General features: G+C 40.7%; 1 protein-coding gene across 1 annotated transcript; it reads right to left on the minus strand.

Annotated features, from left to right (window-relative positions):
• Positions 1 to 495: 495 nt before the first annotated feature.
• Positions 496 to 25990, minus strand: LOC138892789 (uncharacterized). Its single transcript, XM_070176528.1, has 9 exons — positions 25648 to 25990; positions 25258 to 25525; positions 24983 to 25042; positions 23731 to 24575; positions 23148 to 23386; positions 20809 to 20883; positions 7955 to 8072; positions 7728 to 7872; positions 496 to 685 (listed from the first exon to the last, which is right to left on the minus strand). Exons 1-9 carry the CDS (start codon positions 25988 to 25990, stop codon positions 496 to 498), a joined length of 2283 nt encoding a protein of 760 aa, XP_070032629.1.
• Between the last annotated feature and the right edge of the window lie 928 nt (positions 25991 to 26918).

A 26918-nucleotide genomic window follows, 5' to 3' on the forward strand; every position in this document is an offset into this window, starting at 1 on the left:
ACCTCTTAGACATGTGCTACCAAAGGGAACGATCTAGAGGATGACGAGATCGAATCTGTCTTGCTAAAGAAATTCGGAGAAACCGTGTCGAAGGGAGCTATGATATGGTACCACAATTTACCACCTAATTCTATTGACTCATTTGCTATGCTTCCAGATTCTTTCGTAAAGGCATATGCTGGGGCCATCAAGGTTGAAAGTAGGAATTCAGACCTTTTCAAGGTAAGGCAGAAGGACAACGAAATGCTCAGAGAATTCGTGTCTCGATTCCAAATGGAACAAATGGACCTGCCACCGGTCGCCGATGATTGGGTCATTCAAGCTTTCACCCAAGGACTCAATATTCAAAGCTCAGTGGCTTCGCAATAGTTAAAGCAAAATTTGATAGAATACACAGATGTTACTTAGGTCGATGTGCATAATCGATATCAATCGAAGATCAGGGTCGAAGACGACCAACTTGGGGCTCCTTCCGGGCCCGTTTATCCTATCAGACTAGTTAATAGAATCAAGAGTGACATTGACAGAGAACCGAGGTTGAACAGAGATCGGTACCAGCCATACAATGGAGATCGTAGGAGCAGCTGATCTAGACGAAATCACGTACGAAGTGAAAGGAGAAGTGATCGAGGCTAGAGCTTTCGACGACTCATGAGCAAGAACGACTTTGACAGGCCTATCGGATCTAAAGAAGCACTAGGATTATCAGAATACAACTTTAATGTTGATGCAGCCGCCATAGTATCGGCTATCGGATGCATCAAAATTTCCAAATGGCCTCGACCTTTACAATTTGATCCAGCCCAAAGAGATTCCAACCAAATGTGCAAATATCATGGCATCCATGGCCACAGAACGGAAGATTGTCAACAATTGAGAGAAGAAGTAGCCTGGTTATTCAATAACGGGCACCTTCGGAAGTTTCTAAGTGACCGAGCCAAGAATCATTTTAGAAATAAGGATTCCAATAAACAAAGCAAACAATAAGAACATCAACATGTCATTCATATGATCATTGGAGGGGTTGATGTTCCCCAAGGTCCGATGTTAAAGCGCACCAAAGTATCAATCATGAGGGAGAAACGGACTCGAGATTACATACCAGAAGAAACTCTATCTTTCAATAAAGAGGATGCAGAAGGAATCATGCAGCCCCATAATGATGCACTGGTAATATCTATACTCAAGAATAAAACTCGAGTTAAACGTGTGTTAATTAATCTAGGTAGTTCAGCCAACATCATTCGATCGAGGGTCGTAGAATAACTCGGCCTACAGGACCAAATCGTGCCTGCGGCCCGAGTACTAAACGGGTTCAACATGGCTTGTGAAACTACTAAGGGAGAAACAACGTTACCGGTGAACGCAGTCAGAACCATCCAGGGGACCATGTTTTATGTGATCAAAGGGGACATGAGATATAATGCCCTGTTCGGGAGGCCGTGAATTCACAACATGAGGGCTATGCCCTCGACCCTTCACCAGGTGTTAAAATTTCCAATACCAGAGGGGATTAAAATGATCTACGGGGAGCAGCCCGTCGCGAAGGAAATATTTGCCGTCGATGAAGTAATTCCAATATCAACACTCTCATCGACAGAGGAGTCATACTCGAAAGCAAAACATGAAGCCAAATAGCAATCACCGATGCCGATTTCGACCCAACTAGACAAGCAGGGGACTGACGAAGACGATGATTATGGGGTTCCCTGATCCTTCATAGTCCCCGATGATTCCGACGCTATCAAATCAACGATCGAAGAGCTGGAGCAGGTCATACTAATCGAACATCTGCCCGTATACCTGGGCACGGGGTTAACTCCCGAGCTTAGGAAAAAAACTCATTCAATTTCTTATAGCTAACATGGATTATTTTGCTTGATCCCATCTCGACATGACAGGGATCCCACTGGAGATCACCACTCATAAATTGAGCCTGGACCCGAAATTCCATCTGGTGAAGCAGAAGAGGAGACTCGAGTCCGAGATCAAGCATGTCTTCATCAAGGACGAGGTAACTAAACTCCTTAAAATAAGGTCCATATGGGAAGTCAAATACCCGGAATAACTAGCAAACGTAGTAGTAGTCCCTAAAAAAGGGAACAAAGTGAGAATGTGTGTATATTACAAGGACTTAAAGAAGGCATGGACCAAGGACTCTTTCCCTTTGCCTAACATCGATCGCATGATCAATGCCATGACCGGCCACGAGATCCTCAGTTTTCTAGATGCCTACTCCGGGTACAACCAAATATGAATGAACCCGGATGATCAGAAAAAACCTCCTTCATCACTAAGTATGGCACATAGTGATATAACGTAATGCCATTTGGATTAAAAAATATTGGTGCCATTTACCATCGCCTAGTAAATCGGATGTTCGAAGAACAAATAGGGAAATCTATGGAAGTTTACATTTACGATACGTTAGTTAAGTCCTTGCTAGCATAGGACCATTTAAAGCATTCGGAAAAATAATCGTTCGGAGTTGGATCAGGGAAATTTCTCAGATTCATGGTATCCAACCGAGGAATCGAGATCAACCCCGACAAGATCAAACCTATCAGGGATATTACGGTAGTGGACAACGTGAAGGTCGTGCAAAGGCTAACCGGGCACATAACCGCCGTGGGGTGATTCATCTCGAGGTCCTACGATAAGATTCATCAATTTTTCTCGTTACTGAAGAAGAAAAATAACTTCACATGGACCCCGAAATGCCAACATGCCTTGGAAGAACTTAAGAGATATTTATCGAGCCCGCCACTGCTTCACACACCGAGGGAAAACGAACAACTATACTTATATTTGGCAGTATTGGAGATACCGGTAAGTGGAGTCCTAGTTCGAGAAGAACAAGGTACACAATATCCGATTTATTATGTTAGCCGGACCTTGGGTGGGGCCGAAACTAGATATCCCCACCTAGAAAAATTGGCGTTCACTTTACTAAGCGCCTCTAGGAAACTGAAACCGTACTTTCAATATCACCCTATATGTGTCGTGACAACTTACCCACTGTGAAATATAATGAATAAACCTGAACTCTCCGGAAGATTGGCCAAATGGGCCGTAGAAATCAGCGGGTACGATATTGAATATCGAATCCGGACAACCATTAAATCTCAAATTTTGGCAGATTTCGTGGCTGACTTCATGCCGACCCTAATACCCAAGGTCGAAAGAGAGTTGTTGGTGAACTCGGGGACGTCTTCGGGAATCTGGACCCTCTTTATGGACAGTGCATCTAACACAAAGGGGTCCGGACTTAGCATTGTATTGAAGCCACCCACAGGTAACATAGTTAGACAATCTATTAGAACTGTGAAATTGACTAACAACGAGGCCGAATATGAGGCCATGATTGCAGGTCTCGAACTGGCCAAAAGCTTGGGGGCGGAGGTGATCGAAGCTAAGCGTGACTCCCTCCTTGTGGTGAATTAAGTTAACAGAACGTTCGAAGTCAGAGAAGAACGAATGCAAAGTACCTAGATAAGTTACATGTAATGTTACATCGGTTTAAAGAATGGACTTTGCAACATGTACCTCGAGATCAAAATAGTGAGGCCGATGCCATTGCAAACTTAGGGTCATCGGTCGAGGACGTCGAACTCAACTTAGGGGCAGTGGTACAACTCATGAGGTCAGTAGTAGAAGAAGGCCACTTTGAGATAAACTCCACAAGCTTAACCTGGGACTGGAGAAATAAATACGTAGAGTATTTGAAGAAGGGGAAACTTCCCTTAAATCCAAAAGAATCGAGGGTGCTGCGCACAATGGCAGCCCGATTCAGCTTGTCTGAGGATGAAACCTTGTTCAGAAGAATGTTCGATGGCCAGCTAGAAATATGTCTGGGACCAGGAGATATCGAGTACGTTCTGAGGGAAGTTCGCGAGGGCACTTGCGGAAATTATTCAGGCGCCAAATCATTAGTTCAAAAGGTGATCAGAGCCGGCTATTATTGGATCGACATGGAAAAAGATGTGAAGGAGTTCGTTTGAAAATGTGACAAATGCCAAAGATATGTTCCGATGATTCACCAACTCGGGGAACTACTGCACTCGGTCTTGTCACCATGGCCATTCATCAAGTGGGGAATAGACATTCGACCCTCTTCCATGGGAGCCAGGTAAGGCTCAATTTATCTTATTTATGACTGACTATTTTTCTAAGTGGGTTGAAGCGCATGCATACGAGAAACTTAGGGAGAAGGAAGTCATTGACTTTATTTGGGATGTCATCCGAAATTGTGTGTGACAACAGGAAATAGTTTATCGGCAGTAAAGTGACTAAGTTCGTCGAAGATCATAAGATCAAAAGAATCTTATCGACACCTTATCACCCTAGCCGGAACGGGCAAGCCGATTCGACCAACAAAACTATAATCCAAAACCTTAAGAAAAGGTTAACTGACTCCAAAGGGAAATGGTAGGAGATCCTGCCCGAAGTCCTTTGGGCATACCGCACGACTGCGAAGTCCAGTACCGGGGCTACTCCGTTCTCATTTGTTTATGGCGCCGAAGCCCTAATACCGGTGGAAGTCGGGGAGCCAAGTATCAGATTCTGATATGCAACAAAGGAGTCAAATGACGAGGCCATGAATACGAGCTTGGAGCTATTGGATGAAAGGCGTGAAGCCTCCCTTGTTCGATTGGCTGCCCAAAAATAACGAATCGAGAGGTATTACAATCAAAGAGCCAACCTTCGATACTTCAATGTCGGTGACCTAGTGCTAAGGAAGGTCACGCTAAACACCTGGAATTCGAACGATGGGAAGTTGGGTCCCAACTGGTAAGGACCGTACTAGATTACTGAGGTCACCAGGAAAGGATCATATAATCTCGGAATGATGAATGGAGAACAACTATCGAGCAATTGGAATGTAACTCACCTAAAACGATATTACTTCTAAGGTACGACCCCATTCACTTCCTTTTATTTCGGACTAACACTTGTAGGTGATCGACAAGAAGCAGCACAAAGCAATATACTGTCATTTATAATTCTTATCATCTTATTATTCTGTTCATACATCAATTGAAGCATTTCTTGGTTCGAGGTTGATCGAACTCGAAGGTCAAGGCTGTTCAATTCGTGTGGTTTGCATTTATTCTTTTATCGTCAATTTCAATACCAATCTATTTTCTTAATTTGTATCAAGTTGTATCACTTATCCTTAAAACTGCGTTAGGTATGAAAGTACGCGTTGCCCTCAGATATGCATTACCTTCGGATATCAACTTTAGCGAGGAAATTACTTCATAAAGGAAGGGTCTCGATAGTTAGGATTTATTGTACGGGCCAAACGGTCAAACGAACCATGCCCACATAGATTGCTCGAGCCTTGGCATAAAACATGTACGCATGTATAACTATTTTGCACAAGAATAAAGAGAAGTACTTTCCTTGCAATCATCTTATATTTTAAAATTTTCCTATTTACATCCCTTAAAGAATTTTGTACTTCCGATCTCCTAAAGGTAACGAGCTCAAGGGCCGCTTATGACCGGAGTACGAATGATCACTCCCTCACCCGGGGACTACTATCCGAAAACAAACTCGAACGGCCTAAGTCACTGGGCCTCGGGGGCATAGGACCTATTAGGCAACCCCCCGGCTTTTAAAGGCCACGACCACCCCACTCGGGGACTGTTATCTTAGGCAAGCCCAGATAGCTTAGGAAAGCAAGTCCAATGGGCAGATCCTGAACTAAAAGGCTACGACCATATTAACACGGCTCAGAGACGTTCGAAACCCGTAACAAAAACTAGGCCTTCGAAAAAGAAAGTTTTTCATAACCGGTTCTAAAGGCTACCCTCGGCAAACTATAATCTTGGCTACCTACTTTAGGAAAAGGTTTCCGGTAACACTGAACCCCCAAAACGCCTTAAAACAGAGCAATGTAAAGTCAAGGTTAGTTTGAACTTTCAAACATAACCTAAGTTATTTTATGCTAAGGCATTTCGGTCTTCGTGAATACAAGTAATAGAGCAAAGGGAAATTTGAAAGCCGAAAGGGAAAGAAAGCCTTATATATATAATCTTTTTACAAAGGCGAGAATGGCCCGATACAGAGATATACAATGGCCAAAACGGCCTTACAAATTTACAAAAAGCAAAAGATAAAAACATATAAAGGCCTAAGTGGCCTGGTCCTCATCGGGGGAAGCGTCTTCATCCTAGGGATCTTTCCCGCCTTCAGATTCAGTTAAGCTCGCGGAATTTTCCTCGGGAAAAGCTAACTTCCAGGCCCCCGCTTCTTCTTTGGCATTCTCGATTTCCGCATGTATATCGAAGTTCTGAGCATGGACTCCCTCGAGGGATTCCCTTCGAGATTTCCACCTTGCATGCTCCACCATGCTTTTGGCCTGGGCCTATATCGCCTTGACATCAACCTTGAATTGGGCCACTTTAGCATTAGCCTTGGTCTCGGCAACATCCACCTGACCGCCTGTAATTCCTTGGCCAGACTCGCTTGACCGAAAACAGCTGAGTTTAGCTCAGATTGGAGCTCCTCGATCTTCTTGGCCTGCACCAAGGTTTTCCCTTTTGCATCCCGAAGCTGGGCCTCGACCGACGCTAGTTGCACTTGGACAACTTCCTTTTCCGAGGTTAAGAGATCCATATTTTTCTTGAACTCCTCGGCCTCAGCTTGTATTGTGTCTACCTGCGCCTGGAGTTGCCCTATTTGTTCAAGCCTTTGTCAAACCTGCAGGATCAGATTGTTAACCATTGAGTCCAGTTCGTCATCACTATCTTCAAGTACTCGATTTACCTGCTCGGATCACTCGATATGCTCCTTCCGAGCCGCTTCTAACTTGGCCTGAAGTCTCTCACTCAGAAGCTTATAAGTGTCCCTCTTCTTAGTAAGCTCCCGAACCTCGGCCTCATGTTGGGTTAACTCCTCCCGGTATCGGAGAAAAGCCTCATGGTGCAGTACCGAGGCATGCAAGTATGAACAAAAACATTAGGATTATTTAACTTAAAATACATAATAAAGGGACACTCGAAGTTACCCGATTCAAAGCTTGTTGAGCTTCATTGAATAGGCAGGGTGCTTCCACCGCGTCCATCACGACCTGATCCTCTCCGGTCACCAAGAACCGAAGGTAGCTAGCAATCCCCATGCGGGCAAAGAAAACCCGAGCATCCTCCGGGATAGAGAAAACTATTGACCGTCTTTGGTCAGGGTTAATGCTCGGGGCTGGGAACCGATCCACCAACTTTGAGCTCGAAGAAGATCCGCGGGCCCCCGATAATGGTACCTTCTTTGGCACCAGCAAGTCACCGAGCCCAGTGACGTCCTCTGAGGCAGTTGACTCTAACCCATCCAAGAAGTTGTGGATATCTGTCGCCCCCTGAGGCCCCTCGTAAGAACGACCTTCTAGCATACCGGCCTCACGGATCATGGCATTAGAGAACTGAGGAGACCCGATAAGGTCAATCGCCCCAAGCAAATCTTTCGGGGCACTTCTTCTGCTCGAGGAGTGTCAGCCCTGGTCTCCCTCTCGTCTCCCCTGGTTTGGGGAAAAGCAGCTGTACCCCGTTCCAGTTCAGAGGTCTTGGCTAATGCCTTCTCAGCAACTTCCCCGGCTCGAGGCAAAGCAGTTCGCACCCGAGCCACTAGCTCAAAATTGTCTTCTCCTTCTTCTTCAGACTCATCCCTTAGTCGGTGGATTGAGTACGATGAGAGGACGCCGGGTACTTTCCTTAGGTTTGCGTGCCTACCTCTTCTTCAGTTTCTGCTTCTCCGAGTTCGGGGATCTCGGGCCCCTTTTTCTTTTCTTCTCATTACTCTGCCTCGGAGCAGGGGACTCGAGAGGCACATACTCATCACTGGATGGAGGCCTCATGGCAACATCCTTGGGGTGACCTACCAAAGAAAACAGGACCGATAAGAGTTCGACAACGCAATGAGAAAGTCAAATATTAATGAATCAGAAAAGAAAACTTACCATGATTACGGGCCTCCCACCTACCCTTCGACAGTTTTATCCATGCATGCTCGGAATATGGCCTTTGTGACACAAGGTCCTCGACCCACTCCTTGAGTTGAGGAACGACATCCGGTATCTGAGCCACAATTGCACCACAAAAACATCGATAAAAAGGGACAGAAGGGGAGAAGCAATCAATAAAATCTTTAAGGAGAAGTTGTATTTACGCTTCATGTTCCATTTCTCGGGAAATGGCATGTCCTCGGCAGGGATCAAGTCTGAAGTCCTCATTCGAATGAATCGGCCCATGTAGCCTCGGCCCCAAGCCTCATCTATACTCGAGAACGGGGCCCTACTGGCCCGGCGAACAAGTTTGATTAACCCTCCTCGATAGAGTCGGGGACTGTACAGGCGCATAAGATGATCAAGGGTGAACGAACACCCCTCGATTTTGTTTACGAAGAAACGGAGAAGAATCACTATCCTCCAGAAGAAGGGGTGAATTTGACAAAGGGTCACCTCGTACCTCTTGCAGAAGGCGGTAATGACCTGGTCTAAGGGACCCAGCGTGAAGGGGTAAGTGTAAACACTTAAAAAACTCTCCACGTGGGTAGTAATTGATTCCTCAGGCAAAGGCACCACAACATGCTTATCGGCCTAGTTGTAATTCTCTTTGACCTTGGAGAGGAGATCATCGGTGATCGTACATATATATATCTCGAGACCGGCTCGCATCGACCCGGTATCGAGGAAGTTTTTTCGACCTTGAAATCAGCAACAGTTGGGCACCCTACAGGAACGAACTCTTCAGGGTACGGTTCCGCCACAGCCCCGTTACCGGTGGGTCGTGACGAAGAGGCGACATCCTTTTGTAAGACGGTCTTAGAATTTTTCTCCATTTTAGAGCAGAGATGAAGAAGAGGAAATTAAGAAGGTACTCTTAGTGGTTTGCAAAAGGTTCAAGAAATCTGGATAAAAAAGTTGGAGAGTGAAGAGATTTTTGAAGAACAAGAATAGGAGGAGCTTTGAACGTAAAGGTTGAATGAATGAAAGTTGGGATATTTATGGTCTGCTAATGATGGTTCAAAACCCGTAATGGCCGACAAACAACTGACAAGCATTTAATGCCTTGGTAACTGGATTGACAGGACGTTTTAGTAACCGTTTGTCGCTTACGTCATGATCCATCAAAGCGGGATTCGGAAGTTCATATCGTTTCTCGTCATCTTCTCTCTGAAAAATGAGGGGACTATCTGTATACGGTCGAAATCGGGTTCGTCTCTTGTGTGACCAATCAAGACTGAAACATGACAGGTTAGAGCTCGATCTCATGTTATATCGAACCAAGGTGCGAAGTTACATCGTTGAGCTCGTGACCTCGGGACCGAACAAGATCGAGACCTAACAAGATCGAGGAAAATTTGCTGAGCCAAATAACAGAAGGCCGAAATATCCGCGATCGGTTAGAGATCATGACGGAAATCTCGGCACGTATCAATGAGAGGCCGATTAATTAGCAAATCATAAAATTTTCACCTTTTATAGAATTGTATCAAGAGTAGGACTTCCCTAGTACATAAAGGGGTATGATCATTTGTAACACACATTGCAATATATAGCACAAAGCAATATACTGTCATTTCTAATTCTTATCATCTTGTTATTCTGTTCATACATCAGTTGAAGCATTTCTTGGTTCGAGGGTGATCAAACTCGAAGGTCAAGGCTGTTCAATTCGTGTGGTTTGCATTTATTCTTTTATCGTCAATTTCAATACCAATCTATTTTCTTAATTTGTATCAAGTAGCATCGCGTATCCTTAAAACCGCATATAAATTCAATTGTTATCCGATTTTGAGGGTAAACAGACTATTACAAATGTCATCTTAGTTAGATTATCTTTTTTTTTTTTGCAACATATCATTAAAAAGTAGTAATACATAAATATATAAGTAAAACACAAGAGATATTTATAAAGATTATTTTAATTTTTCTGTTCAAATTGTAAATGAATATAGAAGATCATTTTTCAAGTTGGATCAAGAAGAGATGCCATTCAATTTCTTTTATGTGTGTATACTTTGTTTTTAATCAGCCGATAAGGTTATAAGGTAAGGTCAAAGAGTCAAGACGACTTCTGATGAGTAAACAAGAAATAGTTATTTAAGTAATAAATATTCTTTACCTTCAACCTTAAAGTTATGGAAAGCAAAAATGAGAAGTTAGGACTAAGGAGGGGTTAAAGAAAAGGACGAGTGGGGTGGGGTGTTAATATGCGGGGTTTCATCAAATTTCAAGGGATGTATGGATTAAATAGAAAGTTAGTGTGTTTTTAGGGTACGCAAAAAGGAGAATAGATATCATGATGTTGTATAGCTTTAGGGAGTAGGGGAATCTGACGACACTAGAAAGGAAAATGTTGGGTTGATGGACCACAATATATAGAGACACTGCTCTTCTCTTCCTTCTACTTGGGCTTTAGTTCTACAGTGCCTATATGCTATTCATCTCTTGCTCTGGTTGGTTACTAGGGAATAACATTCATGCAAGTCAACATTTTGACCAAATAAAGCAAGAGGCCTTTCTTGGAAGAAATGAAAGGGGAAAAATATTTGGGACCACCTTTTTCTTGTGAGGGATCTCCTGAAACCAATTGGCTTTGGTTGATTCAAATCAATTTCAATTTCCAAACACCCCTTTAACAGTTTAACCCTCTCTACTTTTTACCCCCCCCCCCCCCAAAAAAAAAAAAAAACTCACCAACCAAAACCTAAAGCTTGCTTTTCTCTCCTAACCAAACTCTTATCTAGCGAACATTCTCCTGGGTGACCTGAAAAGTAAGGAGAAATAAACAAAAGAAAAATAGGTAAAAAGAATGAGAAAAGAGGATACCCCTTTTTCCATTTTAAAAAAAGAAATGTTTCTTTGCAAAATGTACTTTAAAGTAGATTCTATTCGGCGACTTTAATCAAGTAAAAGTATTTTTCTCTTATTAACTTTCACTTCAATTTCTGATGTATATATTTTACTGATTGGCATTATTCTTTTACAGTAGTGGAGCAGAAACTTTCATTTGATTACCATCGCATGGCTGTTTGTACATCTTATGACATATAAGATCTTTTCTGACTCAATATTCTCGGTATTTTTGCGCCAGACAAAATATGTTTCCTAATTCTTGGCTTTCATCTGTGTTAAGATTCTCATATTTTCCTACTTTTATTGACTAATTGGTGGTATGCTTTTAAACGTCAAAAATATAAATATTAGACTCAACAAAAATATGCATACATGACATAAACAGATAGAGGTTTTCATCCAATTCAACATTCTTTTCCAAGTCATGTCGACCATTGAGTTACATGCGAGAAAATCTATAGATATTTTACTGCTTTGAAATGATTTTTTTTAAATGTTTTGAATTTGATTCATCTATATTTAGAGTTCGAAAAGGAAACACAAAATAAGTTGATATTTTAAGAAGAGGGTACAAGCAGGTGGATGATTTCTGAGACTCTATAATATTTTTCAAGTTGCAAATTAACTCTAGTTGCTCGCAAATTATTTTGCAGTTTCTAGTTTTGTATCGATCTTGTGTTAGATATATTCCCCTAACCAATTTCATATTTTTGAAAGAGCCAACAAAAATGTATATGTATCATTAAGGTAGCTCAACGTTAGAGTTAATGACCAACTTTCTGGGCCATTTTAATATAACTAGATCTCCTATAAGGCTATAACATTCTCTGCGTCATTGTTTATGCAACATTTCAAATATTATCGTGTAGACCAGTACTTAACACATATATCATTTCTTTCATTAATTTCATGATAAAAATAAAAAATAAAAAGAAACAAAAGAAGATAAAGCAAGGTATTGAAACATGTGAAAAAAGAAAAAAGAGAACTTTTCTTTGCAAAAGATTTTCGTCAACTCTTATCTTCTTTCAATTTGCTTTTAGTTTTTTTCAATTTATTTTGTTTGGGTAATTTTTAGTTTCTATTAGAAGAAAAGGTTTCGAGAGATAATTAGTATAAATAATATTTGAAAAGTGACATAAAGCATAACGAAAAGAGTTACAGGATCTCCTGATCTTTTAGGGTCGATTGTTATTAGATAAATGTGCTCTCTTTTTAAGCTATATCTACACTTGATTAATTCCTATATTCAAATGGAGTATCAATATATATATATATATATATAGATATATAGATATAGAGGCGGAGCTAGCCCAACTTTTGGTTCAAACCCTCTATTTATCTTATGAAATTTATTAAATATGTACTAATTATTAATTTAGAACCCAATAACTTAAAATGATTAGAACTCAGAACCCATAACATTCAAATCCTGGCTCCGCCTCTTAATATATATAGTACAAGTACGAGAGGAGATTTTTATGCCAAGTGAGATTTAACAGAATATTTAGTTGCTCAAAATTGGGGGAAGGTGAGTATTTAAAGCATGTATAGTTATATAGGGATATATAAGAATCAGCTTTATACTATCTTAACAAAATCTTATCATGAAGTTTAGACTCATGGACCTTGTTGTATATATACATACACCTTTACCAGAGCAATAAGGTGCGGAAAAATGCATTCAAACTATCATTGCAAGCTTAGCTCTAATATGGTATCAGAAGTTTAAGTGATCTTCCATACTTATACCTGGTATATCGGGACCCCTCTCTCCAGCCAAAAACAACATTCCTCTTTTTTTTTTTCCGGAATAAAATCTTCTTCTGCAACATTTCTATTGCATGAACCAATAAGAATTTCGGGAGGTTCGGAGTTGATACAGATGGAAAATTCTCAATTCGGAAGCTTTAAGTTGGAAGAGTTGACCAAGGTTTGACTTTTGAGTAAACGATACGGAATCGGGATTTGAAGGTTCCAATAGGTTCGTACGATGATTCCAGACTTGGGCATATGTTCGGGTTGAGTATCGGGTGGTCTCGGAGCATTTAAGCTCTTATTATGGAAAGTTGGCATTTTGAAAGTTTAAGAATTTCTTAAGTTTGATTTTGAAGTGGACTTTGGTGTTATCGATGTCCGTTAGAGGTTCCGAGCCTTAGAATAGGTTCGTATCGTGATTTGTGACTTGTGCGTAAAGTTTGGCGTCATTCCAGGATGTTTAAGTATGATTCAGACGCGTTCGTCGAAGTTTTAATGTTTGAAAGTTAGAAAGAAATATTTTGATCGTCGATTCATGATTTTTGATGCTATTTGTCGCATTTCGAGCCTTTGGATAAGTTTAGTTGAGGTATTGGGACTTGTTAGCGAGATTGGACGGGGTCCGGGGGATCTCGGGTAAGTTCCGGGGTGATTTCAGATGATCATTTCTCTATATTTTGCTGTTGCTCATGCTGGTTCTGGTGTTGTTCATCGCGAACGCGTAGGTGCTATCGCATTCGCGAAGAGGGATTTTTGGCTGCTGGATTTTTGTGCTTCGTGTTCGCAACTAGGGGCACGCGTTCGCGAAGGAGAACTGGGTCATGGAGATTTTAGCCTTCATGTTCGCGGAAGGTGCACCGCATTCGCGAAGATTCGCCTGGTAAAGCATTGCATTTGCGAGATTTGACTCGCGTTCGCGAAGAACAGTTTGGGAGCTGGGGCTGGTAGTGCTTCGCGAACGCGAGGGACTTGCCACGTTCGCGAAGAAGGTCAGACTGGGCAGTGTTCTTTTAAAATCAGGGGTTTGGCTCATTTTTAATTCATTTCTTCCATGGGAAACAACTTTAGAACGATTTTGGAGAACCATTTTTATCATCTATTATGGGGTAAGTGATTTCTACACATTGTGAGCTAAATATACAAATTTAGGCTTGTAAATTCTAGAATTTAAGTGAAAATATGAGATTCTTGGTAGGAGCCCTAGAATTAAAAATTTTGAGTTTTGACCACGTAATTAGGCATGAAATTAGGAATAAATTATATATTTGGGTTCGTGGCACTATGTGTAATGCTTATCTTCAAATTATTTTGGAAACAGGGCACGTGGGCCTGGGGTTGACTTTGCTGACTTTTCGAGCAGAGTTGGGAATTGTTATAAATTGATTAATTATTAGTATTAGAGTAGATTTTTATTGGTTTGCACATTGTTTGACTAGTTTTGGATCGATATGCATCGGTTTGAGGTGTTAGAGAGGCGTTGGAACCGGTTATAAAACTTCGGAGCGGGATAAGTCTCTTATCTAACCATGTGAGGGAGAAATTACCCCGTATGTGTTATATTTATTACATGCTACATGTTGTGGGAGTTACGCACGTACGAGGTGACGAGTGTCCGTGCGTACGCTGGAGTTCCTGATTATGTCCGGGTTGATTTAGATTCACGTCATGCTTTAATTGCACTATTTGAGTTATTCTTGTCTCTTAAATTACTTCAATTCCTATTATGACCGAGACTACACTCGCGTGGAGAAATTGATTCGCTATTCTTAATTTTTGACGAGCTACTTTATTAGCCGTAGAATTGTACTTCTCTTACGGATTTTCTCCCGCCCTATAAGTATTCATCGGAATGTTTCTCTTGAATTCCATAACTCACACATATATTCGTGAGTGGGGTCAAGGACCCGTAAAAACTTCATATTCTAATGGGATTTGGCTGAACGCCTCAGCAACACTCTTATGGGATCGGGCCGTTCACCTCAGCAGGATATTGTAACACACTCTTATGGGATCGGGTCGTTCGTCTCGGTAGGATATTGTAACACACTCTTATGGGATCGGGCCGTTCCCCTCGGTAGTATCATATATCATATTCTTACGGGATCGGGTCGTTCTTCTCAGTGGGATTATGTATCATACTCTTATGGGATCTGGCCGTTTGCCTCGGCAGTTCTATGAAATACTCTTATGGGATCGGGTCGCTCGCCTCGGTAGAATCGGGCGTAATACTTGATAAGGAGTCTGCGCACACATGTCTTTCTTTACTTGAAATATGACTGTTGATTTGGTATTGTCCGTTACTTATTCCATTTGAGGAGGTACCCGATAATTGAAGAATTTGTGTTCATTGTTCAGTTGTAGACCGTATTATTTGCCTATATTTGTGCTCCTTGTTTACTTACCATGTTTCATAGTTGTTTACTTCATTATATTTTATTTACTGGACCACTAGTAAGTATCAATATTGACCCCTTGTTACTACTTCTCCAGGGTTAGGCTAGATACTTACTGGGTACGCGTTGATTTACGTACTCATGCTACACATGTGCACTTATTGTGCAATTATATATATTACTGGTGGTCTTTTGGGTACAAGGGCGCAACGGTTACAGAGGACTTTACGGTGAGCTGCATCCCTTGTTACGATCCGTAACACATAGAGTCTCCTTCATATTCAATTATGTTATCATGTCTGTCTTACATTTTGAGACAGATTTGTATTGTTATTGTACTTCCTAGTAGATGCTCATGCACTTGTGACATCGGATTTTGAGAGTGTTCTAGAATTGTTTTATGGTTTTCTTTAAATTGACGCACTTTTACTTTATATTTTAATTAAATTGTACATATCTACGATATTTAATGCATTGATCTCTCCATCTAATAAGATTCATGATTTTGAAATAATAATAGAATGAATAATTAATTTGGCAGTTCACCGTTGGCTTGCCTAACGGTGATGTTGGGCGCCATCACGATTTGTAGTGGGTTTTGGGCCGTGACAACTTGGTATCAGAGCACTAGGTTCACTTAGGTCTCACGAGTCATAATCAAGTCTAGTAGAGTCTTAGAGATCGGTACAGAGACATCTGTACTTATCTTCGAGAGGCTATAGGGCTGTTAGGAGCACTTCTTTTCTTGATTCCTCGTCGTGCGATTTGATTCCACTGAAGCTTATGCCTTCATTTCCTTCCTACTCATTCTTATATGGTGTTGAGCGCTTGTTATAAATTGGGCATCGAGGAGTTGTAATGGTAATGTAGATGTGGTGCAGGATGTTTCTCCCTGCGTATTTGAGTGGGCTATTATCTTCGCCTTGTTGAGGGGTGTCGTGTCATTTCAACCCAGTTTTGGTGTTTCCTACAGTCGAGATTTGATATTTTTGAATTTGGTGGAATTCTTGTTAATATTGTGCTGTCGCCATCCTTGATTGAATGCATTGAGGCTCATCGGTATGTTGGTCTTCATTTGTTTGCCTCTGGGCACGGTGTTTTGAGATTGAACCTAAGAGGAAGTTATCAGAGATGGTTGTGTGTTGTGACTTCAATATCGAATCAGCATTTCCAGTGTTGATGGTTCGAGGGAGATAATCTCTGACTTTTTTTCTATGTTTAGGAATTTTGGATGTGATGAGAAGGGCTTGATTGGAATGTAGGAAAAAATGAAGTATTCGATCGTTGTCTTGGATGAACTACGGCTTCGTGTTTCAAACACGTTGTTGGACATTCGGGTGATGTTAATGAATAAAGGGATTCTTACAGCCGGCAGAATAGTGTGGACCCATGGAGGTTAGTTGATTTCATGATGGATGTAACAATAGCAATGACGTTGGAGGAGGTCGATATGAGGTTACACATGTGGGTTATCTCCTGTGAGCAGGTTAGCGGTTGCGTGGTTTTATTGAGGTTCCTACGAAGAGTTCTACTTTCTGCCCAACATGGGATGCATGTACTATGATGTGAGCTTGGATCACTTGAAGAAGATAGTACGACTGTTAGGAGGTCGAGTGTGTGATTATGGCTGATAATTCGGGATGTGTTATTATTAGTCCAACAGGAAATTATGAGAAATTTGGCTGAGCAACGGTGTGGGATCATGGTAACTAGGAAGAATAAGTCGTTGTGGGGTCTGGATATACGTAATTGTAGCGTAAAGCTTAGTGGGGGAGCCCACTATCTACAATTGGTTCATGTGGTTGTGTGCCTATGCGGTTTCTGGTTATCGGTGCATTGGTAAATTAGTTATGACTAAGAAAAGAAAATATCAGGGGTAATTTGGGAAAAGAACTTGAGGAATGTGGGCTACATTTTGCCTTATCTACTCATGTGCAAGTGTTGGGGATGATTCGAAATTTATGCTTCCTGTGGATGTGATGTGCAAAGAAAAGAATTCATCCGGTTGCTTCTTTGAAAGTGTTCATGTGATGGAGGAGTACTAGAGTTTGGTTACATATTTGGGACTAGGTCAGAGTGGGTGATCTTAACAATGGTTTTAGTGGGTTCAGGGATTAAAGTGCAATGCCTAAGTATTTTTAGGTTCGTTGGGTAGTGAGGGACTGAGTTGAGTGCGAATGGTACTTGGAGAATTTCTATTTTTTCATCGGGTCTACGGTGCAATGTTAGAAAAATAGGAGAAACAACTTCGGGTTCACAGAAGATCTAATCAACGTCGATGTATTAGTTGGAATTACTATAGACTACACGAGGAGGCTATGAAATGGATATTGGTATTGAAACAACTGACGAGCGCAAAACACACACTTAAATTATACTCGCTAATCGAAGGTAATATAGATTAATTATCGTGTGCACAGGGATTAGAATTAAACAGTATTTGAATAATCTTCAGTTGATTACTATTCAGGAAAATTAACAGTTGATTGGATATCTGTTACTACGATTAACTATTTAAGTTCAAGCAAACTACAATTGATCACTAAAAAGAGTAAGTGAGCACGAAGAAATATTTATAAGAAAAACAAGGGTAATTGACTAGATAGGTGCACGATAACTGACTCGAGATCCAATTCCTGAGTTAATTCACTCTATAATACGATTGATTCTTACGAATTCACCCGATTATAAGATTACACTTGAAGCTAATATTCCTCTTTCGATTAAACACTAGTTTCAATAATTAACCCAATTAAAGCATGTTAAACAATTGCAAGAATAAAAATGATATTTATGATCTAAAGGGTAATTTCTCACGAATATTCCCTAATTTCTAGTTCAATCAACAATTCAAGAAGCTCCTTCGATTACCTATTTGAATCATGAATTTAAACTAGAGCATAAGATGTGCAGAAATTTAATATCAAACCTCTCTTTCGATTAAGCAAAATACTAAATAACTCCGCAATACAAATTAAGCTCCATCAATTAATTCTAGCAAGTCTCAAGAATCGAATCCCTAATCAAGTTATTGAATCACCATATCTATCAACACCTAAATGGAAAATACTCCATAACAATGGAGTAGGATATCTCAAATAAGTTTAAGAACAAAGAAAATATCAATTCTAAAGATTTGATACAAACTCTCTTATTGCACCGATTGTAGATTGAAATCTTGATGAATTCTTGAATCTTCTCCCTTGGTGGCTCTCCAATCTTCTCTAGGTCAAAAGATACTGAAAAAGGGTATTTTTGATGCATTTAAGCCGAAGTCCAAAACAACCCCCGAACGAAACTACCCTTATTTAGCGGAAATGGAAAGTATTCTGAAAATTTTGGGCTACCGCACCGCATGCCGCGCCGCACCATGCGGCGATTTTTTGAAAATTTCCAGAACATGTTGAAACTTCGATTCTAGGCACAATTTGCACTGCCGCGCCGTGCCTCGTGGTGCCTCATGCGATGCGACTGTGCGTGTTTCTTAGAGTTATTTTGTTTCTCCAATTTTTGACATCCGAACTTGGTCTTCGACCCCCGAACGTGATCCCGACTTAATTACTTGGGCTTCTACTCAGACTTCAAAGCTCCAAATAGTTCGAATTAGCTCCACCATATCTACATAACTCGGAATCACTCCTATAAGGCATAAAACACACAATAAGTGCAAAAACACTACCAATTAAAGTTCAACACTAGTAAAATACAATAATTTGAGTGCGATACTACGACTAAAACACGAGTTTCTACCCTACCATCAACACCCCACACTTAAATCATTGCTCGTCCTCGAGCAATCAAACTGCACTTTACATAGAGACTACCTTCTTATCAGACAACTTCCCTCATGTATCATACCAAGAATATTTAAAGTAGACTAAGCACTCTAATGTAACATCCTTGCCTCAAAATTTTGACTTAAAAGCACCACATATTTTTCACAACCTGCTCATTTACTTTAACAAAGAAGCTATAGACATTACCTTCCCTTCACAAGTTACGTGCCCTCACACAATCAATAAATAATAGTTCCAAACACAATAAAGTTCAAGAACCATTAGGAACTCAAGATATAAAGAATTAACTCACTCTCAGAAATAAAATTCATGTGCCACAGAAGACGTACCATAGGCTTGCCCGTGGTATAATACTCTACTAATTCAAGCTCATTCAGTCAAAGATAAAGCAGGACTTTGATTGGTTGTAATGTAGGCTGCGGGACGGGTATGATATATTTGGATATAGTGGCTACACCTCCCTAAGAGCTTTAATACATATACATTAGCAATTTAAACCTCACACTTGTGTCGAACCAAACCCCAACCTTCATTCATAATAGCTTCAAGCTCCCCATATCTTTAAGCATATACAAGGTAAGAACTAACACTAGCAATGAATCGTTTGTTTCTATTCTCTGCATGTGGCTCTCACAAATTCTTAAACCGTGCACCTTTCTCCTTTTTCTATAGTTCACTCAAAACCCGACCATACTTCACTTAGCTTTTACAAGCTCATAAGAAAATCAAGTGCCCATGAGAGGTAAAAGGTTCAAATAGAGAGACAATTCAAATAAAGGGATCAAACTTGTAGTGTGGTTGCCAATGAAATAGGATTACAGGCTCAACTCAAGATACACATTTATTTTGTAGGTAAAAGAATATATCTGGCTCAACAAGGAAATGCCTATATTACTTCCTAGACTGAACAAGACTACTATTTCCCTTTGTAAACATACGGGACAAGTTCTAGACATCAATTGACAAGCACATAATATCACAAAACCTCACACGCATATTAGCACATAACTCACTTAGGATCGGATCTATCCCGACTTTCTAGTCAAAGGAGTTAAGCAGAGTTGAGATCAAACAAATTAAGGTACTTATCCATGAGTCAAGAGCTGAGCCTAGGCGTCACAACTTAGGCACTTACTACTCTCAAGGCACAACAACGTCAAGAAAATTCATCTCTATTTACTACACGACATAAGACTTCATTATTGCTAATAAAATAAAAACTAACTACACCTCAAATGGTGTGGATCAGAAGCCGCACGATCATACTTGGAAAATACAGGCGGCAGGCCCCCATTGGTCGCACTCGAGATATGTGCTCGAGAATATTCTTACCCATATCAAGCTTAATCCGAGTTAAAAGAGCATAAATTAGACACACCTTCATCCTTGAGACATCAGTGTCGTTATGAGTGTGCATGATCTTTGCATTTATCAGCCTTAGAAGAACTCGGGCAGGACGTTGGAAATGACATTTTTAATATCTTTGTGGAATTCATAAGCATCTCGGGACCAGGTGGCAAGAGACCCCGCGCCATACAGCTGGTGTCTAATATCAGTATATGGTGGTCGATGCATCAATCTTCTGAATAAATTATGTGAATGCTCTGTGAACCTCATGGTTTGGTTGATTACCCGGGAAGAGAATGTAATTGTTTTGCCGCGCACTTGGAATTCGTATACAACATCTAAGCTGGCCTCAGGTTGCCAGTTTGCATAAAATTCCTTAACCATGTTCACATTCACCGATTCAGCAGGACGAAATAAGGTTTCAAAACCCAAGTACCTGATATTGTTGTAAACCGTCGGGTACTTTGTTACAAGCTTTCCATCGTCGATCCCTACTTCCGAGTCGGGACTTACTACCGGAACAAAGTTCCGTAACCACTGCCTAGCATGATCTGGCACAACCCTGATGCCTTATTTTCAGTCTGGCACTAAATCTGCATCTGGGTCAATGCGCTCATCTTCCTCCTCCACCGGCTCGGGGCGATGTGCGCCTGCCTACCTCCTCGCTGGCTACTAGAGGAAGGTTCTGAGGAACCTGTGTTAGAATATTTGCTAGGGAGTCAAGACATTGTACCTGCAAAAGGCGAACAACATTAGCCAAAATTCTTAAAGCAAAATAAGACCAAACAAGGTAACCACCCTGCACTTATATTTTTTGGCATGTTCACAAGTACAATGTATATCAGGAACTCAGACTACCCCTTTTTAAAACACGAAATGCCTTTCCGACAAACCCCACACTTACCACTCATGATAGTGAGACTACATTGCCACAGACTATGCTAGTCCATATACAAACACACAACACTTTCCTAGTTGCTTAAGAAGTTATACTAATTGATTACTACAAAATTTGAAAAACATCACTACACAAGACACACAAAGGCTAACATGTTAAAGATTAACATAAATAAACATGAACACCTCCCTCTCCACTCTTATTATCAAGCCTTACAATATTTCTCATAATAATCCCCCCAAATTAAGCTCAATTGTCCTTGAGGCATTTCATCAAAACACAAGATAGGCAGCAAATATACATCGCTATTGCAACTCCGATTATTGAAAGGTCACTTCTTAAATACATCAATCAACCACCCTACAACAATCACACCACCACCAAAGGGTGACAATAGCAAGACACCACCCAAAAAAAATAATTTTCGGCCATATTGGCCACCACACTAAACCCCATCACAGAGAAAATTTTGTTTTTTAAGCAACATCAAATCTCACAACAAAAAGATTACCTCTAATTATAAGAACAATGAAAAACACCCAAGTTTATGTAAGCAATCCATCCATAAGATGAACATTAACAAAAAGAATCTGAAAAATTAGCTAGGGTTAGGGTATTAACTCAAACAACTTAGATTACCACTACAAGAAAAGAGATGAGAAGAAGGACTTACCTTTACAATTGATGTAGATGAGAAGAAACTGAAAAAATGGAGGAATTGGGGAAGATATAGGGTTTTGGAATGTGTGTAAGAGAGAGATGAATGGGTAGAGTATGAAAGATATGAGAAAAAGGGGAGGGGATACGATTATTAAAGCAAACAAAACAAAACAAAATTTAATAATTTTGTGCTACCGCGTCGTTGGGTGCGGTGCCCCATGCGGCGCAGTAGTGTGTTATTCCAATTCGTTATGAAAAAGGAGATAGGCAGACATTTTGGCCAGGCGCGTCTCCCCATGCGGCGTGCTAGGCCAAATTTCTTAGAGTTCCAGAAATATTTTGAGTTTTAGGCCACGGGTTGCACCCCGACACTATTATGTACTTTTTTTTATGTTCAATTTATGCTTATACCTTCCCAAACAAGTACCAACACTGAAAATATTGCAAAACATTTGTCTAACTATTCTACAAAAGCAAGAAAATTGGTTAGAAGCAGTTCTGAGTTATTGTCGTCAGCTTGACTCTGTCACTTAGGCTCAATTGATCACGATGCTAGAGGATTATTTGTCAAATCCTTCAACAACGTACTATTTTAACCTGTGCCCATTCACCTTAAAGCTTTCATTCCCTCCTTCATCCTGAATTTCAATGGCACCGTACGATGAGATATGTTTCACCACATACGGACCTGCCCATCTTGATTTGAATTTTTCGGGGAACAATCTAAGTCTACTATTGTAAAATAAAACTTTGTCTTCTTTATGAAACTCCCTTGGCTTAATCAGACGATCATGCCACCTCTTGGTCTTGTCTTTAAAGATACACGCGTTTTCATACGCGTCGAGTCTAAACTCCTCTAATTTGTTCATCTGCGTCAACCTGTGTTTGCTTGCAAGACTAAGATCGAGATTAAGCATCTTAATAGCCCAGTAAGCTTTATGTTCTATCTCAACAAGTAGATGATACGATTTTCCATAGACTAATTTGAATGGTGAAGTCCCTATGGTTGTTTTGAATGCAGTTCTATACGCTCATAGAGCTTCCTCCACTTTTACAGACCAATCCTTACGAGAAGAACTAACCGTCTTTTCAAGAATTCATTTTATTTCACGGCTAGCCACTTCAACTTGCCCACTAGTTTAGGCATGGTATGGGGTTCCTATTTTTTGTGTGACCTCGTACTTGGACAGTAATGCGGCAAATTGTTTGTTCATAAAGTGTGATATAGTGTCGCTAATAATCACTCGAGGTGTCCCAAATCGGGTAAAGATATTTTTTCGTAAGAACTCAGATACCACCCGAGCATCATTGGTCCTAGTAGGAATTGCTTCGACCCATTTAGAGACGTAATCAACGACTACTAGGATATATTCATGTGAAAAAGACAATGGAAACGGACCCATGAAGTCAATGCCCCAAACATAAAACATTTCACATACCAGAATGGAGTTTAGTGGCATCTCATCCCTTTTGCTGATGTTACCAGGCCTTTGACACTTGTCGCATGCAGCTACATATGCTCGAGTGTCTTTGTACAAAGTAGTCCAATAGAAACCGACTTCTATGACCTTTGCTGCAATGCAATTTCCACCGTAGTTTCTTCCAGCTGCTCCATCATGGCAATGAGAAATAATGCTTTCCATTTCTCCTTCAGCTACACACCTTCGAATCACACCATCTACACACAGTTTAAATAAGAGAGGATCATTCCAAAAATAAATGTTTACCTCACCTTGAAGCTTCCTTCTTTGATCACGAGAGAGGTCACGAGGTAACCATCCGCTGGCTAAAATATTGCTAGATCAGCATACCAAGGTGGTGTTTCGGACACTACAATAATGGAGAAAATCTGCTCATCAGGGAACTCTTCTCTCACGTCGACTGTTTCAACTGGAGGTTTCTCAAATCGAGATAGATAATCAGCAACTTGATTTTATGTGTCCCTCCTATCTTTTATCTCCAAGTCAAACTCTTGGAGAGACAATACCCACCGCATCAGATGCGACTTGGACTCCTTCTTACTCAACATATATTTCAAGGCTGAGTGATCCATGTGTACAACCACCTTGCTCCCCACCAGGTATGATATAATCTTGTCAAAAGCAAAGACCACAACAAAGAACTCTTTCTCTATAGTGACATAGTTAACTTGATCATCATTCAACGTCCTGCTGGCGTAGTAAATTGGTCGAAACATTTTATCTTTTCTTTGACCTAGAACTGCCCCCACAGGTACACCACTGGCATCATACATTATTTCAAATGGCTGGCTCCATTCAGATGTTACCATAATAGGAGAACTTACCAGCTTTTCCTTTATCAATTCGAATGCTCTTAAGCATTCCACATTGAAAACAAACTTGGCATCCTTTACTAGCAATGTTGTTAATGGTTTGGTAATGCTGGAGAAGTTTTTGATGAACCTCCTATAGAATCCAGCATGTCCCAAAAAACTCCTTATGCCCTTCACAGAAGTTGGTGGAGGGAGCCTAGCAATTACGTCCACCTTGTCTCTGTCAACTTCAATTTCATGTGCAGTTACTTTGTGGCCCAAGACAATTCCTTCTTTCACCATGGAGTGACACTTCTCACAGTTAAGAACCAAGTGCGTGGCTTCACAACGTTCAAGCACGAGATTTAAATTCTTCAAGCAGTCTTCAAAGTCATCACCAAAGAGGGTTAAATCATCCATGAATACTTCTAAACACTTCCTATTTAAGTCAGAGAATATAAACATCATGCACCTCTGAAAAGTGGCAGGTGCATCACACAACCCAAATGACATTCTCCTGTAAGCAAAAATACCTGACGGGCACATGAATGTGGTCTTATCAACATCTTCTGGGGCAATGGGTATCTGATTTAGCCTGAGTACCCATCCAAGAAGCAGTAGAATCCATGTCCAGCCACTTTATCTAGCATTTGATCAACAAAGGGGAGTGGAAAGTGGTCCTTGTTGCATCATTCAGCCTTCTATAATTAATGCACATTCTCCATCCGGTGACTGTTCTTGTGGGGATCAATTCATTATCTTCATTTCTCACCACTGTCATGCCGCCCTTCTTAGGTACAACTTGTATTGGACTAATCCACTAGCTATCGGAGATGGGAAAAATCACTCCTGCATCCAGCAATTTGATGATCTCCTTGTGCACTACCTTCTCCAAATTTTTATTCAGCTTGCGTTGGGGCTGTAAAACTGGTTTGCTATTTTCTTCCAATAGAATTTTATGCATGCAAATTGCTAGACTGATTCCTTGAATATCAGTTATACTTCAGCCAATGGCTTTTTTGTGCTTCTTTAGTAGCTCCACCAGCTTTCGCTTCTGTGTACCTGTCAAATCAGTATAAATATTCACAGGAAAATTGTGAGTATCAAGAAAAGCATATTTTAAGTAAGTGGAGAGGACTTTCAGTTCCACATTATGTTTAGAAGCCTCATCTTTTAATCTCTCCTCATCGACCGCTTGATCCTCGGTTTCAAGTGCTTTAACCTCTTTCTTTATTGTAGGATCTTCATCCTACATTGTGCCAGACTGAGTAACACACCTCTCGAGATTATCCTCCACCAGATTATCAAACTTGTACTTTTCAGCCAATTCTTCAACCATATCCAACTTGAAACACGAGTAGGTGGATGCCTCATCGCTGGGGTATTTCATCATCCTCTTCATCTGGAACACTACTTTTTCGTTACCCACTCTGAGCATGAGATTCCCTTCATAGATATCTAGGATAGCTTTGCATGTACATAAGAATGGCCTCCCCAGAATTAGAGGCACTTCCTTGTTCACCTCCATATCCACCACAATAAAGTCTACAGGGAACACAAATTTGTCCACCCATACTAGAATATGCTCGATGATTCCCTCAGGAAAAATGGTAGTTTGGTCAACTAGTTGTAGAGATACTGATATTGATTGATCACCCCAAACACACCTTCCAGTTTTATGAATACAGACAGAGGCATTAGCTTTATGGACACACTAAAATCGCAGAGGGCCTTATCGAATTTTCCACTCCACAACGAGCATGGTATGGTAAAGTTTCCTGGGTCACCACACTTTTGGGGAATTTTATTTTGTAATATGGCACTGCAGTGGGCATTCAACTTGACCACGGTTGTCTTTTCCAATTTTCTCTTGCTAGATAAGATTTCCTTCAAGAACTTTGCATAAGCAGGCATCTGAGTGAGTACCTCCATGAAGGGAATGTTCACATAGATTTGCTTGAGCATTTCCAAGAATCGCCCGAAATATTTGTCAAGTTTTTCCCGCTTCATTGTTTGCGGAAATGGCAGAGCTGGAATATGTCTACTTTCTTCAATCTCCTTCCGTACCCACTACCCTGGCCTTTCTGTTCTTCACTTTCTTTTTCTACCGTGTCTCCGCCTGCTTGCACACCATCTCGGGTCTAGCTTTCACTACTGGATCAGCCAATGTTTTGCCACTTCTTAGAGATACAACTTTGATTATTTCTTTTGGGTTCTTTTTAGTGTCAGAGGGAAAAGTCCCAGGAGTCCTCTCAGATAACATATTTTCAATTTGTCCCAATTGTCTTTCTAAATTCCGGATGGCTATGCCCTACTCTCAAATGACTATCCCTTGAGTCTCAAATTTTTCATCCGATTTGTTGATTAATGCCTTCATGAGATATTCCATACTAGACTGATTTGGCTGTTGTGGCTGGTATTCCTGCCTCTGTTGATTTTGGAATCCTGGCGATCCTTGACCCTAAGGTCTGGGATTATTTTGCTGCCATGAATTCAGTCTTCTTCTAGGTGAACTCCACGATAAACTTGTATATATTTGACCCATAGCATTATAGTTGTTCCCACCTTGGTAGTTTCCTCTATTAAAGTTCCCCATTACGTTGACTTCTTCAGTTGATTCTTGACACTCGTGTGTAGGGTGTCCCAATCAACAAAAGTCACATGTTGTTTGCTGCTCACTTTGTACCTTAGCTAATGCAAGCTTTCTTATCTCCTTAGCCATGGTGTCTATCTGGGATTGCATAGATATGTTAGAGTCCACCTGGTGAACCCCAACTGATTTTCTTCTGTCATTAGCATCGTCAAATAATTCATCAAGGATTAAGACAACCTCCTCCGATGTTTTCTTAATTATTGGACCTCCACATGCAGTATTCAGAGTTCTCGCGAGGACGATGTCAGTCCATCCTAAAAATTCTGGAGTTGCATCCACAAATCA

This window comes from Nicotiana tomentosiformis, chromosome 5 (assembly GCF_000390325.3).
Source record: "Nicotiana tomentosiformis chromosome 5, ASM39032v3, whole genome shotgun sequence".
In the NCBI taxonomy this organism is placed as follows: Eukaryota; Viridiplantae; Streptophyta; class Magnoliopsida; order Solanales; family Solanaceae; genus Nicotiana; species Nicotiana tomentosiformis.

What these genes read in the sequence shown, in the direction of transcription:
- LOC138892789 (XM_070176528.1), bottom strand. Translation starts at nt 25,990, where the DNA reads ATGAAGCGGGAAAAACTTGACAAATATTTCGGGCGATTCTTGGAAATG. An exon ending in GTGGAGGATAATCTCGAGAG is followed by an intron (nt 25,043 to 25,257) that starts GTGTGTTACTCA and finishes CTGATTTGACAG; the next exon opens with GTACACAGAAGCGAAAGCTG. An exon ending in CAAAAAAGCCATTGGCTGAA is followed by an intron (nt 24,576 to 24,982) that starts GTATAACTGATA and finishes ATGGGTACTCAG; the next exon opens with GCTAAATCAGATACCCATTG.